We start from the raw sequence: 18,181 nt of genomic DNA on the forward strand, positions 1-18,181 counted from the left end.
TTCTGTTGAAAATGCTTTCTTGGTTGTTGTATATGCTGCAACAAAAAAAAAAAAAAAAAGAAAAAAGGAAAAATGAAAAAAAAAAGTGAAAGTAGGAATTATGCTAAACACTGTACCATCATTGGTCTATACTGGTTTATCAATACAAGTGGATGATATTGTATCTGGGTTAAGCATATAAACTGAATCATTGTACACGTATGTCAATACTTAGAAATTATCCAGTACATGTAAAAGTTGTGTGTATATCTGTATAAAGTTGTCAGTATGAAAATCAGACTTATATTAGTATACATATAAACATACATTCTAGCAATTCTATCAGTATTCCCCCTCGATATTGGAGAATCATGCAAGAAGCAACATTTTGTCAGCTCCGAATGAACATGAAGAAAGAAGATTGCTGGAGGAAAAGGAAGTTATAGGATAGTGAAGGGTCTTGAAATACGAGGTTTCATTGTGGCAAAGCTAGTAGTGGTGTAATGAGTTTAGTTGGAAGCTAAAAGCTTTTATTAAAACTTAGCGAAAGTTAGAGAATCCAGTTTAAACTTGGCTCCTTAGGCAGGAAAACTCAGAAACAATGCTGTAGAAGTCTGTATTAGATCTGTGCAATAGTCTATACTATAACATAAATAAAACTAATGGAAAATCTAAGTGTCTAAAAATAGCCATTATCCAGAAAAAAAAAAAAAGAAAAAAGATGTGAATAGAACAGGCTGCCTTTGCCTCCTGTCTGCGGTGCTTTTTGAAATTCAGTGATTATGAATCTGTATGTGATTTCTGTCTCAATGAGAATCAGGCCCGTGGAGTACAGCCGTAGGCCGAATCTGCTCCTTCAGCCTTCCGGATCAGCGAGGCACGCCGGCAGGCGAGGGCAGGAGTTTGTCAGGAGCCATGTCTCTGCTGCTCTCTTGGGGAATGTTTACACTGCAAATGAAGAAGGCCAGGGAGCCTGCCTGAGCAATGGACTCATGATCATTCCTGCTGCTTAACTCTTACCTTGCTCTGTGCTTCAATTTTGGCTTCCACTATAGTTTCTTTTTCTATAGTCTAAATGCAGTGTCATCTTGCTGCCTCATACCCAGAAACTTAGATCCAGTTTACATTTACAATGAGCAGCCAAGAATTAAATAGTAGGAAGAAAAATTGAGAGCGGAGATTTCCAAATTTGCTTTGCTTGTACGCCACATTCAATAGTGGTGATGGAAGGTTCAGCTCTTGGCCACATGCCTTCTCAGGAGGAAGTATTCAGTGGTACTCATATCCCACTTTGCCAGATTACTCTCTGGGGATTTCAGGTCGTGTATACCACAGCAAAGGCTGGCTGAACAAATAGGTTTTGCGCTGGGGTCTGAAAGATCCCTACAAGCTAAGAAACCTGTGGCTTTGCATAAGGTGAATGCTCTTCATTCACTTCTAAAAGGATGAAAATAGAGCTCTGCAGATTTTTTTTTTGATAGATTTCAGTCTTCAGGGTATGTACAAAGTGGGAAATCCATCCAAATTAGCAAGACTCAACTGTAGGTGACTAAAGGTAGAAAGGGAGAGTGAATCCCAAGCAGATGGAAAGCCAGTGTAGTGCATGTAACAGGAACAGACTGACCCAATCCATTAAACAGAAGGGTTGTTGCATTATGCACTAGCTCAAGGCATCTGAATGGCTTTAAAAGTAGATTGAGTGAACTGTTTTGGTTAACTTGGAGGTTAAAAGGCAAAAATGACAGTAGCATGGACTGCACTCTAATGGGAGATAAACTGTAAACTTTTAGATGGACGTAGAATGGAAAGGTTAAGTGAGGATTACCTGGGAAAAGAGGGAAGTCAGGCTTGTAAGCACCCACAGATGTAAATTTCAGTCAAATCTTACACAAAAATTTGCACAGAGCAGAGATGAACTTTCATTTCTCCTTGACAAACAATATCACATTTGCCAGTTTTTGCATAGTTTCATCCCTATGTTTAGTAGGTATAGAGAAAGCAAGAAGCGCACAGCTTGACACTGCTGAACGGGAAACCTAAAGCTAATGTGTTCAGCTTTGTAGGTCAGAACAGTTAAGTCAGAAGAGACTCCCACGCACATGCTAAATTGCAGGAGCAGCAAAGTAGAATCCCTGCTGAAATCACCAAATGCTGCTATTGCACAGTAGACAAGCAGCAAGCTTTTGCTAATCTGTGCCATAGTAGAACACGCATCCTTAAAACCTTGGAGAAAAAGGATTTCCGGGCTTGCAGTTCAGAGAAGCGCTGAGACTCTGTATTGGCAAACCTACACCAAAGCAGAAGATTCATTGCCTGCCTTGTTAAGGCAATGCAGTATAGTACAGCACATGTTGCTACAATGGAGTTCAGGCTTTCCCTGCTATATTTACTTCTGCCTCTCCCCTCCTGTGCCTTAGGAAAAAAAGGGGAGCAGAGAACCAAGCCAGATGTTCACTTCACATTTGGTTTTATATTTTCTTAAGTTATTGCTGAAATAGTTAGCAAAGGAGATGATACTAAATTTCCATTTGCTGGAGGGCAAGGGAGAGAGTTAAACACATAAGTGAAAGTTAAGGTGGAGCTAAACAATGTACTTAGATTCACTGACATTAATCCTGGAAGCCAAATAGTCTTGAGAGTGTGAATGTTTCTTCGTCAAAGATATTTGCATATCAGGGCAGAACAATAGCTATATCACTGAGAAACCAACTTATCCCCACATGATGTAGATAGTAGAAAATACATTTTTGAATAAATAATTTATTGCATAAATTGAGTAAAAAGAGATTTAGTCAATAAGTTGGGACAATCCAAATATTTTCAGTGTTCTGTAGATTATGAAGTTGATGGATTGCATGGTTGCTGTCATTCAAAATGGTAGGAGGCACTGAAGGTGCATATTTGTCAGGTATTGCAGAGCCAAGATCTTGAAAGATTTAATTATCCCAAGACAACAGAAAACAGTCAAAAATAGCTTCATATTTGAAATAAATTCTAATGTTTCACTTAATATAGTATTACAATACTGAGCTTTACTTGCTCTTTATTTTTTTCATATCATTTACTGCTAAAAATGCAGTATTTATTGGCAAGGGATTTCCATGTGCATGTTAGAATGGTGTATAAAAATGACTAACATGCACACTACCTGTAGTGCTTACCATAATGAGTTAAGTTTTTCTGGGCATAGTAGAGTTTGGTGGCCTTCTTATTTACTTGACTGCTCTTATCTAAGTAAAATAAGTTAATGACTTACGTCAGCAAAATGAATACCAGATTTCAATCCCTTGAACAGCTGTGCAAACTTCAACTGCAGTATAGTGTCAGTGAAAAGCTTTGAGCATTATTCCAGTGGCACAGATGTGGCAGATACCATGATGTGATGTGTAGAAACCCTAGAAGCTATGTTCAGAAATAGCATTTAGAGAAAATAATGAAGAGAAAGAATTAACTGAGCCAGACTGCTCAGAGATGGATAAAAGGACACATGGATTTCCACAGCGATATGTTTACAGAATAATTCTTCAAAAAAGATTTAAGTCAAGGATCTTTTGGGTTAATTGAGTTATATAAGATAATAATAAAATTAAAGTTGAGAAGGGTTTAAAGGAAGTCTAGGGGAAAATTGTTAAAGCACTCGTTATTTAAAAACAAACAAACCAAAAAAGTTAATGAAAGCATGGAAGGGGGGTTACAGTTTTATATCCCAAGCTTCAAAGGCTCAACAGACTGATGCTTAACATTGATTAAAAATTTAGTGAGGGGATGGTGTTTAACAGACAAACATAAATATGTCTGTATCAGAGAGAAAGGAGATTGTACCAAAAAGACTGCTGAGAAAGTTAGCTGCACTAGGGAAGATGAATTTTAATTTAGACAATTTCAAGATAATCCAAAGTGGAAAGAGCAGTCTAATTTACTGTTGCACACTGAGTTGCTTAATCAGTTTTTGCATGTGTGATACTTAACCCGCCTTTCTGTTATTTTTATCCCCTGACAGCCTATTCACTGTTGGTTGCATTTGATGGTGCCTGAATTTTCAAGAAGTCTACACAGTCTTCTCCAGAAATTTTCAGATATTTCAGATATGTCTGATGTTTTAAGCAACTATTCAATCATCAATAATCTCACAAGGATAATTAATGATCTTATGGCATGTCTAGCTTTTGATAAAAATAAGGTAATCTCCTAATACAGAGTTTCTACTTTTATGCTGGATATTTGTTTTTGAACTTTCTCTAGCACAGAAGTCAGTATTAATCACAAAATGTCCAAGGCTTCATTACAACTGTTCTTCATTTCTGTTACTTACTTGTGAAATTCAGCTTTGCTTAGTGATGCACAGTGATAGTTAGCTACCCTATCTACTGTTTTAAAGGAAAATAGCTTACAAGGATTTACAGTATTTACAATGACTTGTATAGAGTTATTTGAGTAGTCAAAAATGTAACTGTCATCCTTAATTATTCATTAAATCTAGCCTGTTTCAAACAGACAGAAATCTTTCTTGTGCATCCTGCTTAAGTTAGTAATCTTGCTAATTCCTAATGTAAATTTAAATATGATGCAGTTGAAAGGTATATATTAATATAGCCTCAATATGTATCACCATGTGTGAGCCTCAGAAAACTTCACTGTAGTTTAATGAACTTTTGTATGCAAAGATACAGCATACACTAGAGGATGTCACTCGCCTCAGTTCCTTCTGTTTCCTAATGCCAACAGTAGCTGCAAGGATTCCTGAAATCTGACTCTAGAGATATTTGATTCTCTTGGAGATGAGGAAAAAAAAAAAAAAAACACCCTTACTCAGCTCTAACTAAACTCTCAGTAATTAAATACCAGTTCTTTAGTTGAAGATTTTGTCCTATTGAAAAAAAAAAAAAAAAAAAACTAGCATGTTCTATAGATTTCATCCTTACACACATTTATTTTTATCAGGCAGTTCTAGGTTGCTTACAGAGCTGTTCAGTTGTTCCCTTTTACATGCAGAATGAAAAAAGTGCACAGAAAGATCCAGTGTCACTTGGTGTGGCAAAAGCCAGTAACCCTAGCTTAATATTTTAGCATTATATTGCTGAGATGTGATTCTGTAATAAGGTATTCCCTAGCTTTCCACTTCAAAATGAATCCTGTCCAATCTTCAGCATATTTGTGTTTTTTTTTTTTTTTTAATTCTTGTCATGATGAATCAAGGCACTGACACTCAACTGAGTTGTCTTGAAAGAAGGATTTAATTTCTAAGACAGAGAATAAAGAAAGTAGGAAACATCCTGTAATTCAGAGAAACAGCTATCTGTGTCTGTACTCACAGAGGAATTAATGTAGATCTACTTGCAGTATTAAAAAGAAAATAATTTTGGAACCAAGTCTTAGGAAGTTTTTCTTGGTACACTTTTAACTCATATGCTTACCAGTGTTTACTGGGAGCAAAAAGCAATGCTAGGCCAAATCTGAAGAGCTGGCATAAGAAATAGCTATTATGAAAGCCAGATAAAAAGGAAATAGGGATAAAAAAATACTAATAATGATCTTAACATGGATCTCAATCTTTTGTTTAGTTTGACGTAACATACTGTCCATTGGACCTCACAGTGATTGATTGGGCTTCCTTGTTTATAGCCCTGCTTTTATTTTTAGGTATATTATCAGGGATCTCAACCAACTTCTCTGTAGAATTATATCCTAGTTATTGTGTTCTGTTCCTTGTACTCCTATGAAAATAGCACTGATTGCTTTGTGTTCCTGTGTTCAGATCAAAAGGATCATGAATGACATTACAAAATAACATGAAATCAAGGTAAATTTGTTAATAGGAAAACAAAAAACCAAAATCTCTTCAGTTTTAGCATAGGATGGAATGCTGTAGTCCATTTCTTAGCCATTTATTTCTCTGTCAATTTTACAATGATGGATTAATAACTCATTTCTGTTTGCAAAGTGATTTTGAAGTCGTCAACTCAGAGTGTTTGCATGTTTTATTAAGATTGTATACAGTAAAGTTGGTCTTCTACAGGTTATAAATTTGATCTCATTTGTGTCATCTTTGGATATTTTTATCATCATCTGTTGATATGCTAAAATAAGCACCTCTCTTGACCTTCTTTCAAGCTGAATTCTATATTTTACCCTAGGATTTTGTAAGAGAAAATGGTCATCTTTATAAAGAGGGTCACTTCATTCCTGAGGACTTTTTTAGTCACTTTAATAGTACCATTGAGGTCTATAAGGAGTTTGCAGACACCTTGAATCAGAATGAGTGCATTCTGCCTTCAACAGTAGAAACACCAGAGAAAGGTAAGATGTTTTTTCTTTCTGTGAACAGAGACTAAGTAGATATAAATTTTCCTTTGATTTTAGAGATATTATGGATCTGATGCTCTATCTTTTTATTGCCAGTTAAAATGACTACCAACACCAAAACTTTTATTTCTGTTCTAAGTAGAATTTTATCTGGCAGTAAAACTAGTATCATCATTCCTAGTGACATCATTCCTTAACATAATCCAAAATTACTTCACAATACTCTGCTCTGTTTCTTTTCATCCCAAATATAACCTGAATTTCTTTTTACATTGCTCTTGTTCTTCATCCAGTCTTCTGTTGATGTTTTATTTAATTTTTATAAGGCAGTAAAGAAGCCTAAGATTGCACTACCTAAAGGGTACAGTACTAGAGTTAGCTGTAAAGTGCAGCAGTGTCAAGTCAGCTCTGCATTTGCCCCACTTCTCCTGAAAAGGACAATATTTAATTGATTTTAAAAATTTTACAAGCTCAGCACAAGCTCCTGTGGTTCATTCTCATCCTTGTAGTGAATGGAGGGTTTTTTTGCTTTCTTTTACTCTCTTGAGGGACAACTACTAGCAGTTTTAATTAGGGCAACATACTCATTTGCAGTTACACCAGTAATAACTAGAAGCAGATCGATGTCATAACCTAAAAAATTGTGCAAAGAAATTGCTCTTCCAGAATAGGTATTTAGTAGCAGAGCTCAGTCTGTTAAAGAGATTGCCTTTCTTTCTTTATTTATTTTTTAACTTGGCTTAATCCTCTTTTAAAGAAGGCCTGTAGCCAGATCAGGATAGCCCTATACCCCAGCATCTTTTATAGAGGCAACTGTATTTTAAGTTACGTAATGCTGACACACTCATTTTCTATTTAGATTCCAGAGTCGCTGTCACAAAAACATTTTTGTTTCCTCCTGTTGCTGCCAGCTCCCTTAGGAATGACAGCATTGGCAGTAACACTAGCAGTAACAGTAAGTACAAGTCATTGAATTAATATATGTGTCTCCATTTTGTTCTAGTAGCTGATTATTATGAGAGCTAAGACGAAAAGAATGTCTTAATTGTGCAAATTAATGGGAAGTTACTTAGGCCTTATGGTATACCATGTGTTTCTCAGCTGTTATACCAAAATGTAGTGAACTTATCTAATGAAAATTTAGAGATGCCATATATATTTACAATGATGTGATGGCTCTCTGCAAATTGGAGAGGTCAAATCTCTTCATTTTGCCTCACTGCTGCTGCGAGCTCTCCTGTGTAATCTCAGTGAACTTGATTATCCCAGACACTCATTTTACCTCTCCAGAGGGAAGCAGACTAACACAATAGCTGTCCTAAAATGGGCTCAGAATACTCACATGGATAGATAGGTTGTCTGTATATCGTATTTTGAGATTAGTCTTGATCCTAAGCTTTACTCCAAATTTGAAGACTGAAAACTTCCTGTAGTAGCAGGAGGGATATCTCCATAGTCACTATGTTTTCAGTTGAGGTCAAGGACGGGTACTGACCTTTTGGCAGGCTGTAATCTTCTGTTTGGCTTGGTCATCTCCATGTTTCTTATCTATCTTGATTGATATATTACATCGCTGTCTTGTAAGCAAATATTTCCTGGAGCTTTCCTTGTGAGTGAAAGAAGTGGTTTTCCCATAGTAATTCCTAAATGGTATAATCTGTTTCCCTTTTGCCTTTTACCCGGAGGCATCAGGATGACAATGTGTTTTTTGTTTGTTTGTTTGTTTGTTTTTTTCCTTCCATTTCTTTCCTTCACTTAAACATTCGTGCTAGCAAAGTATGTGGTATTTAAGTGTGTAGTTAGGACTCCTGCTTAAGAGAGCATGGTCATGGAGGCATCTTGCTGTACCTGGCAGAGGCTCCAGACAGTGAGACAGACAAAAGAGGTTTCTTCTTCTCTTTCTTCTTGTGGGAAAGTTTGAAGTGATAGTTATTCTCTGGGTTTCTACCACCATGCACCCTCTCTGCTCGCTTGCTCACAATCATTGTCAGATTTGAAGCTCTCCCTGATTGCTTTCTAATTAAGAGGTTTTAAGTCATGGCTCCCCCAAATCCTCTGAGTCTAAGTCTGGAATGAAATCCATCATCAACTCCTGGCTGCCAGCCCACCTCTCTGGAAAAGACAAATCTCACTAGCATAAATTCCTAGCCAGGAGGTCACAGAATTGGCTGCGATTGCCCACAGCCAATTATGAGGCACCAGGAGGGAGCTAAAGAGTGCGTGTGTGCCTGTCTCAGGTCTGAACATGCAATAACCTTCATTGCAGCTACGAGAGGAAGAATATTCAAGTGCAGCCTCCAGCTATAGGAATGGATCACGGAGCCAAAAGGAAGAGATAGGTAGATTACAGGAGAAGTTCAGATGAAAGGAGTTTGACCTATTAGGGGAGGAATGCCAGACAGCACAGCGGAAGCCAGGGCTTCAGCCTCTAAGATGGCACCTGTGCTGGTATACGGGGAATGGGAGGATAGAAGCAGGTTTATTTAATCTTGTCTTTTAACTACAACCGATAATCAAGTAGGAAAAAAAGCCTAATTAAAATAATGCAGTAAGTCAAAGAAATTGCTTGGCTGACCATATGCTGTACAGGTGTGTTTTAACTGATTATCATTCCCTTAAGCAATTTATTGGAAAATTGGATATCACTTAACAGCCTTATGTACGAATGACATGAGGACTGAGTGTCTGGGGACAGTTTGAACTCATAATCAGCTTAAAACACATTAACTTGGACATTGGATGCTGACATTTTACTAGTTTATTTTGAGTCTTTGAGGATGGGACATGTGACATCTTTATTGGAATTTCCTACTCCCTAAGAATGGTCTTCAATATTGGTTGCAGGTTTGTCTTGGCTTTATTGCTGAGAAAGTTTTCCTTTGGTGCTAATCCATGCCTTCTTGTGAAGGAACAACAAAAAATAATCCTTACTGTTTTCTGCGTGACGGTTCCCTAGCACAGGGGGACGCCATCTGCCTTCTTTGGTACTGGTCGCAAAATAGCACCATTACATTCAAATTTTTAATTTTGAATAAGATGGGAAACTTGAAAATTAAAAGAAAGAAAAAGTGTATCAACACATAAACTACTGGGATAAATTTATTTAAAGGAATGTGACTGTATTTACTAGAAAAGAGTTTTAACATAAACTATAAAATTAATGTTTCCTAGACTGTTTAGCAGCATTCATCACTCACAGACATATTCTTCCAGCTGAATAATAAATATTGAATTTGTTAATAAAGTCTCTGTTGCATCAGATGACTCGAACTGTAGTAAAACCTGAAGGGAATCAGCTAATAAAATCATTTGAAATAATAGCTGTCATAGGAATTGTATATCATTTAAATTAGCGACATTATTTTTTTTTCTTCTTGAAGCTACATTTATTTCAGCATCTGTATCTCATGGTTTATCGTTATTACTGAGTGATGAAATTGAACTGCTATAGCAGAGCGGAACTCTGACAAAATCTACATCAGAAATCTCTCCCAAACTACATGCAGAATTGAATAAGTGGTCTCCTTCTTTCTTATCTTTTGGAAATGGCAGTAGTGCTATTTTCAACCTTTTAATATTGATTGTAGATTGTTCCCACGTCAGCTTCTCACATATAAATACTTCTCCCCACCAGCCTCCCAAAATTTCTTTAGTCTTTTCGTTTTTCTCTGTACTGCATAAGTCTAGCCCAATTTAATTTCCAAGTGACTGTTTTGGTCCAAGTCCTGTTGGTACTTCTCAGGAATCTTTACGCTGTATATCATCTAGAGAATTCAGATGAGGTGGTTCCTAAAAGAACAAGTATCAGGATGAGAGGAGTTGAGTTGTGATGATCTCTGCTTTCTGTGGTTGAACCAAGATGAATAAATGGTATTTTTCTTCCTAATGAAGGAATCTCATATTGCTCTGCTTAAAAATTGAACATACTAGCTATTACTAACTCTTCTCACTCACATTAGTGCAGTACTGTTCCTATTTTCATAGAAAGTTCAGTGTTGTTTTCTTTCATTTCTGCCTACAATTTTCTCATAATAATGTGGCTTTATTCTTCAGTAATGAACAGTACAAGAATGTGTATATTCTATAAACAGAGCTCTCTGTAAGTGTTTTAGGAAGAACATAGACTTTCGTAATTAAGGAAAAGATACCTTAGTTTCATTCCATAATTGCACAAAAATTAAAAAATATTAAACTATGGCTTAATACAATTGCTGTTGCACTGTATGCCTTTGTTCCACCTTTTTAGTTCATGAAAATACTAATGAACAGGTGAGAGCTGTTCTGCATTTGTATAGATAAAATCTGGTGGTAATTGTGCTGGAGCTGAGTGAGGAGAACTGAAATTCCTTTGAGACATAAATGGCAATAAAATCTAGCCAGTGTTTTGAATCATAGTTGCCTGCTAAACCTGCATACATGGCTTAAGGTGGGGATCTGCTCGGTAACTTAATTGTGTAGCTGAGAGACTTTCAGTATAAATATTTCGTATTCTCAGTTTAACATCACAATGTCCGTGAAGAATTATACATAAGTTACTGGAGATGAACTCATTTCCTAAGGGATTCTTCTATAAGGTGCAAAAGGAGTACTTTGTGTTGGCCTGCTTCTCCCCGCTATAGCAGTGTGAGATAGTGTCTATTTCAAAGAAATAACTTGAACTGCAAAGTCAGCAGTTTCTGTAGTGTTGCCCCAGAGGTTCTCAAATGTACTGATGTATCTGGTTCCTTCTGGTCCTTCCCTTACTCTGCCATTACTGCTGTGGGCACCGGGAATCTGTGAAACTCTAGTTTCCAATCTAGGACAGAATTCCTATGGCATAGATAAAAGACTGTTGACAAGCAGCTTGCGTTTCTTAATTCTCTTTCCTTCAGTAGGAGACAGATCCCTGGGAGGTTCTCCAGACTGAAAATTCTCCAACCTATTCTGTTTTAGATGTTACTATAAATAAAAGGCACATGATAAAACCTGCCATGACTCATTTAATTCTCTCCAGATCTTTCAAGACACTTAATTCTGGACTTGAAAGTGAATGTAAATAATATGTTATCATTTGCTTTTTAAGGTAGTTTTGGTTTGGTGATTTTCTGTCAAACTAACTTTCAAATTAGCCTAAATGCAATCAGATTATATATATATAAAAAAAAATTGTTGCTTGCTTTCTAAGGTAACTTTGGGTGTTGAGGTTTGTTTCATTTTTTGACTGTGTTTAGGCTCTGCCTTGGGTTTCCAGATGCCCACATGGAACAATAACTGTGTTTTTCTTTCAGATTTCCAAAGATGCTAAAGAAAGCATCTATAGTTGAAAGTATCAGAAAGCAGTTTTTTTAGATATCTCTTTGTATAGGAAGCTTTTCCACTAGAAACTCCAAAATTGAGGGTTCTTGATTTTCACCGATATCTCTGAATGCTTTGTGTAATATTTTTCTTGAAGTTCACATAAAAATCAGCATGCTTGCCATTACTTTCTGGCTGGTACTGCAGAGTAGGTTGTTCTTCAGGTAAAGAAAAAATAGGCAGTTTTTATTTAAGATTTTCAGACCAGTTCCATACCATTTCAGTTTGGCCCAGATTTCTTGAAGTTCAGGTCTGCAAAAAAAAAAAAAAAAAAACTGCCCAATGCCCAACCTCAGACAGACAGTTTGATGAAGGATATGTTCCTCCTGTTTTCTGATCTTGGTTTTAATGTCGGAGCAGACAAAAAAAAAGAATAATCAATAGCCTCTGTTCACTTTATGTTTTTCTCCATAAAACTTTGTCTGCTGTCCTCCCCCACTCGTTAGACAGTCAGGTCCTTCACGGTAAGCTAGCATCCGTTCTGCTTGACTGGTATTTCCTTGTAATCTGACAAGTGTTCTGAATGCAAGTAAAATTCAAGTCACTATAGTCATTATCTAGAATTTTTAAACAGTTTTTTTTTTTTAAGATTTGCCTGCACTGACTCTAGAAACAGCTTAATTTGGGAGATAAAAAGAATTCTGTGTGCAAGCTAGTAGCATGACAAGCAGATAATCTCAGAGATAAAAATAAGTTTTTAGTTAAGAATGAGAAAGGGTTTTTTTTAACAAAAGTGTTTTCAATAATATCTTATAAACACATTGATTGACCCAGTTTATCATACCATATATGCTTTACTGTTTGTTCTTTATATGAGTCGCTTGCATAGCAGTTTCCAGTGCTGTCAGAGTCCATTTTCTTACTCTATCACCTAGATTTTTTCAAGTGCTTATAGCTTGAAGATTTTTTTTTCCTGTAATCTGGCAATACACCCACTGTTTGAGTTGCAGTCACCAAATCTAAGTGGATGGTGTTTGTACCAGCAGTCTCTTGTGGCTCACTTTGCATTTCAGAACATGGTCCTAGGGTAACTCCATAGGATTTTGCACATCCTGCCCTTGATTAAATAACTGGAAGGCCAGATTTTACTCTCAGCATGCATTCAGCTCCCTGTGAGGGGAATGGAATAGCTGGTTTATATAGGCTTTGGGCCCTTCTGTATAAGATGTAAAAAGCTATCAAGAAATGGTAGTAACAAGCTAACACACAGCCAGACTTCAATTTACAAGAGTTTGATCTCACTGAAGTCAGCAGGACCTTTCCGGGCAGGCGTTAAAAGTGGAGTCAGGCTTATGTTGTTAAATTAACCTCTCTTGAGGGGCCTTGTGTAGGTGGTTCACTAGTCCAAGTGTCAAGGCAAAGCATCTACTTAAAATCAGTGGTATGTGCCTTATCGATCTTAAACAAATGCACAAAGTGACTATTTAGAAGTGATTGATATATGCTCTTTTTTTTTTTAACACAATAAGATCTTTCAAAATTAATAAATCCAACATATTTAAGACAGGGAAAGACAAAATGCTCTGACAAAAAAAAATACAAAAAAAAGATAGTATTGACACTATGAAACACAGTTCACTCAGAAATAGGAAGAACATCCTTGCGGTATAAAAGCCCCCAAAATTTCCCGTGAGAATTTGTCATGAAATACACCTCATGAATGCAGCAGTTGAAAGTATCTCTACAGCTGTGTAAGATGCTCTTATGTAGGTGGTGCATGGACATGCTTTTACTAACAGTGTTGCCCTGAAGATAGTTTTCTGCCATAAATCTGTTTTCACTAACGAGAACATCTGTAATTACAGAAGAAGCACTTGGCTTCGTTAGCAGTCCGAGCCTGCAAGGGATCAGCATAGCACTGACATCACTTCTGTCTCTTCTTATTGGCTTTATTTTGGGAGCCATATACTGGAAGGTAAGAAATACTACATTTAATTGTTTACATAGTGATACACATTAAATTTCATAACAGAGGAGGCAGGGAGAACAAAATGATTATGCATATGAAAACAGAAGGCACTTCTGATTTTTTCTGAACTGTGTGACATGTAAATATCAAGGTCTGTTTTCCTCTTCCTGAATTTCACCAGCAAAGTATGACTCTGTCCTATAAATATGCTAGATCTATGTTTCCTAACTATCTTTGGAAGCAGATTTTGTGGCTTTTACACATTGTGGTTTTGTCTACAATGCAAAGGCTTTAACTATAAAACTATACCAGCATAGGGATAGATTTAGCCTATATTTTGCAAGGTGATGTTGATAATGAAAATGTGAAAGTGAACTGAAATATACACTAATAAAAACAGTGTTTTAGAATAATTGTATTTAATTCATTTTCTTCCTAGAAAACACATCCCAAGTCCAGAGCAGAAAGTGATGAAACTACACAGTGTAATGACTGTCAAGAAGAAAATGAGATAAGGTATTTTCTTTCACTTTATGCACATATATCCAAATGTTAGTTTATCTTTGAGACTTGCTTTTTGAAAGTCTCACTCTCGTGCTCTTAGACAAATCCAAGAAAACACCAAACAAATAACACATTATGAGGATATTTGCTGAAGAGATAGAAAATATGCTTACAGCTTGTCCCTTGAAGTAGCTCCTATTCTAAATATAAGTGTTGGTGTGAAGATTTCCATATGTAACATTTTATTAAGGGAAAAATACCTTTCCCTTATTTGTCTTCACTTCCACAAATCAGTGAAAGAAGAAGTGCTGAAAAACAGTAGTTTCAAATGAGTATCTTAAGCAAAGAAGTGAAGTGAACCCAGGATTGCTGAGACCTGTAAGGGAAGCAACAAAAATAAGTGAATTTTGTCATTTGGCTTATGGTACAAAGCTGGGTTGATATTACATGAATAAATGGCAGTAAATCTCTTGGCTGTGCTGCAATTAACTCATTTTAATTTTGTTTTATATTAGCATTTTTGAGGTTCTTTCCCTTTTTGACACTTTCCTGGACCTATGCGTGTTAGGATCTATTCTTCCTAGTTTATTTTAATATTCATAGAAAGTTAATGAGAATGTATTCAAACCCTGGCAACTTCGTAAGGTCATTCTGCAATGATTCTCTGCTTTCTTTATATGTAAGCATTGTTTTGTCTGATTATAAGCAGAAATAATTCTGTATAACTCCGTTGATCAAATAAATGCCAGAAATAATACTTGAAGACAGTCAGACTTGCATTATGACATGATTTAGACCAAGAAGTTTGCAAATTTCAGAAAAGAACTTGGAATATTCAGTGTTATAATACCTCATGCTAAAATGTTTTATTTTTCTTTAATCAGTTTTTAGCTGTGAGGAATCAGAGGCATGTCTAAGGCACGTGGCAGAGATACAGACCTTGTACTTTAGGTTTGTCATTTTAGTGTGAAGTGTCTTGTGTTGCCCACTGTTGAAGCTAGGAATAGACAAGCTTATAAAATAGCAAGTTCCCAAACTTAGCTATTTTATATGTATGAGCTGAAATTTTCTGTATTCCAACTTTCTAGAGTAATACATTCATAGATTACATTTTCTTCAAGTGCAATTCATAAAAATAAAATAACTATTTTTTTATTTCAGTATGTTGCAGCAAAAAGAAAAAGACCATCTACAAGTGTAGCTGTTGCTTTTTCTCCCTAAACACTGTTACCCTCTCATGAATTGGTAAGTTCTTATGCTTGAGAGTGTTACTACCAGGCTCATAACCTTTGTCCACTGGAATTTGGAGTCCATTTTAGGAAAAATGAAATAAAACTTGCATTCAGTGGACTTATATTGCTCCTAAGATCTTTAACTACTAATGTAATTAATCCTGTGTCATGAATTTAGGCCTCAGGATTTTAGCCTGGATGATACAAAGTGAAATATTCCAAAAATGGAGGACAGCTATAATTTCTCTTTTTTTTTTTTTTTCTGGTGTGTCAGCCAATGCTGAGATTTCTTCAGCTTTTGTCCTATAGCTGTTTCAAAGCAGAGTGATCTAAAAAAAACAACATTCTAAAAATAACAGGTGAGCATAGGAGAACAGGCCAAGTAGAAAGCTTCCCACAGGACCACAATATGTACAAAAGGATGAGCTGACCTTCTGCTAATTGGTGTTTACTCAGCACAGTTTGCAGCCTTGACAGCCTTATCAGATTCATCATTCTTGCTTTTCTATATACAGTTGAGCTGCTAATGTGAGTGAGTTTTCTCATTCCCAGTGCATCTGTGCAGAAGGGCCCTTTTCCCTGTCAAGGGAGTTCTTGCAATGGGAGTAATGCAGTATTTAACCTAGGGAATCTTTGATGAACATCTGGAAGTTTCAAGAAGTGCTGAATATTTCCTATTATCTCAGGACCTAGGTGAGCAAATTTAAAACAGCCAGCCAGCCTGGTTTCACCTTTTACTCTGTCTCAAAGCGTTCGTCGTGATGATTTGGGCCATCATCAGTCTCCCAGCTATTTTATTCTAGCCACAAAGGCATCTGCTTACTGAGAAGGAAAGCAACACAGTGTGGGACAAGCAATTTCACTTTCAAAAAGGTATAAATTGAACTTGATGCTGGCTTGTCCAGTTGAGCATAAAAGGGAATTTATTGTCAAAGATTGCCAGGTACCAAATGCACAAATATAGCAGTTCAGTAAAAACACGTGACTATAATCTCTTGACTTGCAGCTAGATGACGTCAGTGGGCTTCTGCAGGCAAATGCGTTTCAGATCAGGGTTGATAAGTAGCATGAAGTTTAAGAGGGGTCTCATAATAATTATTTTTATTTCCAAATAAAGGAATGTCTGTGCAAGTGCCACTGCATATACTGATTTCCAAATTTCTAATAAAAAAGCCTTTGTTTTTTTAAAAGCTGTACTGTTCACTGTTGAAGAGAGGAAAACTAATCAGCAGAATTATGATTTCCCCTTTTTGTCTCCAAGCAGGTAACAGTTCCATGTTCGCTTCATAAATGAAGCAGCTTTAAGCACATTTGTATTCCTTCTGGAGTGACAGACTAAGTCTGCATCTGTTGTTGCTGCCCATGACTCCATAGACATGATATAGAAACAAGGACAATTTGTGTTTGTTACTGTGAAACCAACACTAAATTGAACAACATTAAGTGTGCACTGAGCAGGACTATCTTATGTGAATATCTACCTTGTGTGGCGTTTGTGGATTTTTATTTACATTAATATCTGCAGATGATTCTGACAAAGTCCTGAACAGAAAACATCTTTCAAATGCCTCCAACTATGGCTGATCATTCAAAGTCATAAATATATTTGCATCCTTAATTTAAATTCTGTGTCCGCTGCCTTGCTTTGATGTCTTCAAGTGGAGTTCTCTGAACTGACAGAAAACGCAGAAATGGATACAGATAACATACTCTTCAATTTTGTATATACAACTTGAAAGTCAAGCCATGAACCAGCATTTTACTTACAGGGAACTGGGTTTATGTCTGGCAAAGGTCTTGTGTACAGCGACGTGGTCTCTGTTGGGTGCCCAGTGGCTGTATGCCCAGCCCAGAAAGCCTCAAGAATTCATCAGGGTTGATGGTCTCTGTTCAGGAGAAGCAATACTGGATGAAGAAAAAGTAAACAGGAGGTGATAGTACAGCATGGAGATAGTACAGGAATTAGGCGTAACTGCTGGATATGTGAACAATGCTGAAATCTCCAGTCACAGAAACGGAGGGGAGAGTGAAGAGTCTGAACTGCGTTCGAACATCAGAATAAAGGCAAACCCATGATATGCATTTTAAATTCTGAAGATGCACGCCATTGATATCTTGTCTTTACATATATAGCATGGAAAAAATGAAAGATCCAGAGGATGTGTTTAGCTTTTACCTACATCAGCTGTAATTAATGTTTGCATTTTTTGAATGATTAATAAGCTTTAATATTCTGTCATTTTCCACTCTTAATTCTCTTGAAACAGAAAAACTTTCCCACTTGTCTTCTGCATCTATTGCTGTTATTGCATACACAGAATATGTACAGGACTGATGTACAGATACGCATTTTCAGGTAAACCCTAGACAGTAGAAGTTGCAAGTGCACTTGTGCATCTTTTTGTCCCGACTTTTTCCAGATAATAGATATGAATCATTTATCTATCTTAGGAGTTTGTACTTCAGAATGTAGAGGATGCTCACCTCAAATGACAAACTCTCTTGACAGCCAGTAACTAGGTCAGTATAAGTTTTAATTTAAGTAACTTAAAATAATAAAAAATTCCTTTAGTGTTTTTCATAAAGTTGAATTTATCTTTAAAGTATATAATTGCTTAATTTTTTAAGAATCCTTGTGGATGTTTTAATCATCATCTACAAAATTTTATGGAAACCAAATTTAAAAGAGTATCATAGGCATATATATGTATGTGTATTACTGGTAAAAATGATCTGTCTTTTATACTATCAAAAAGAAAACTCAAAACCATACTAAGTTTGACCACAGAATTTATATGTGAATATAAAGTGGCTACTTTACCTGGAATTTTAGTCCAACTGAAATCAATAGTAAACCTTCTCTTGCCTTCCCTGAGACCAGGATTGGATCATGTGGATCTAGTTTTTATTCATACTGAGG

At 36.3% G+C, this 18,181-nt stretch overlaps 1 protein-coding gene across 2 annotated transcripts in view; it reads left to right on the forward strand.

Moving 5' to 3' along the window:
• Positions 1–17,885, forward strand: part of KITLG (KIT ligand) — a 51,543-nt gene extending 33,658 nt beyond the window's left edge. The window contains exons 4-10 of one of the 2 annotated variants that reach the window (XM_088532936.1): positions 3,980–4,159; positions 6,114–6,276; positions 7,142–7,237; positions 13,422–13,531; positions 13,965–14,041; positions 15,191–15,274; positions 16,523–17,885. In XM_088532936.1, coding sequence (XP_088389062.1) covers positions 3,980–4,159; positions 6,114–6,276; positions 7,142–7,237; positions 13,422–13,531; positions 13,965–14,041; positions 15,191–15,230 — 666 coding nt within the window. In that variant the 3' untranslated portion in view covers positions 15,231–15,274; positions 16,523–17,885. The remainder of the gene's footprint in view (positions 1–3,979; positions 4,160–6,113; positions 6,277–7,141; positions 7,238–13,421; positions 13,532–13,964; positions 14,042–15,190; positions 15,275–16,522) is intronic. The other variant, XM_088532937.1, reaches the window with a different exon arrangement.
• Positions 17,886–18,181: the final 296 nt, after the last annotated feature.

This window comes from Tinamus guttatus, unplaced genomic scaffold (assembly GCF_059628265.1).
Source record: "Tinamus guttatus ecotype Peru unplaced genomic scaffold, ASM5962826v1 Tinamus_guttatus_pri_ptg000472l, whole genome shotgun sequence".
In the NCBI taxonomy this organism is placed as follows: Eukaryota; Metazoa; Chordata; class Aves; order Tinamiformes; family Tinamidae; genus Tinamus; species Tinamus guttatus.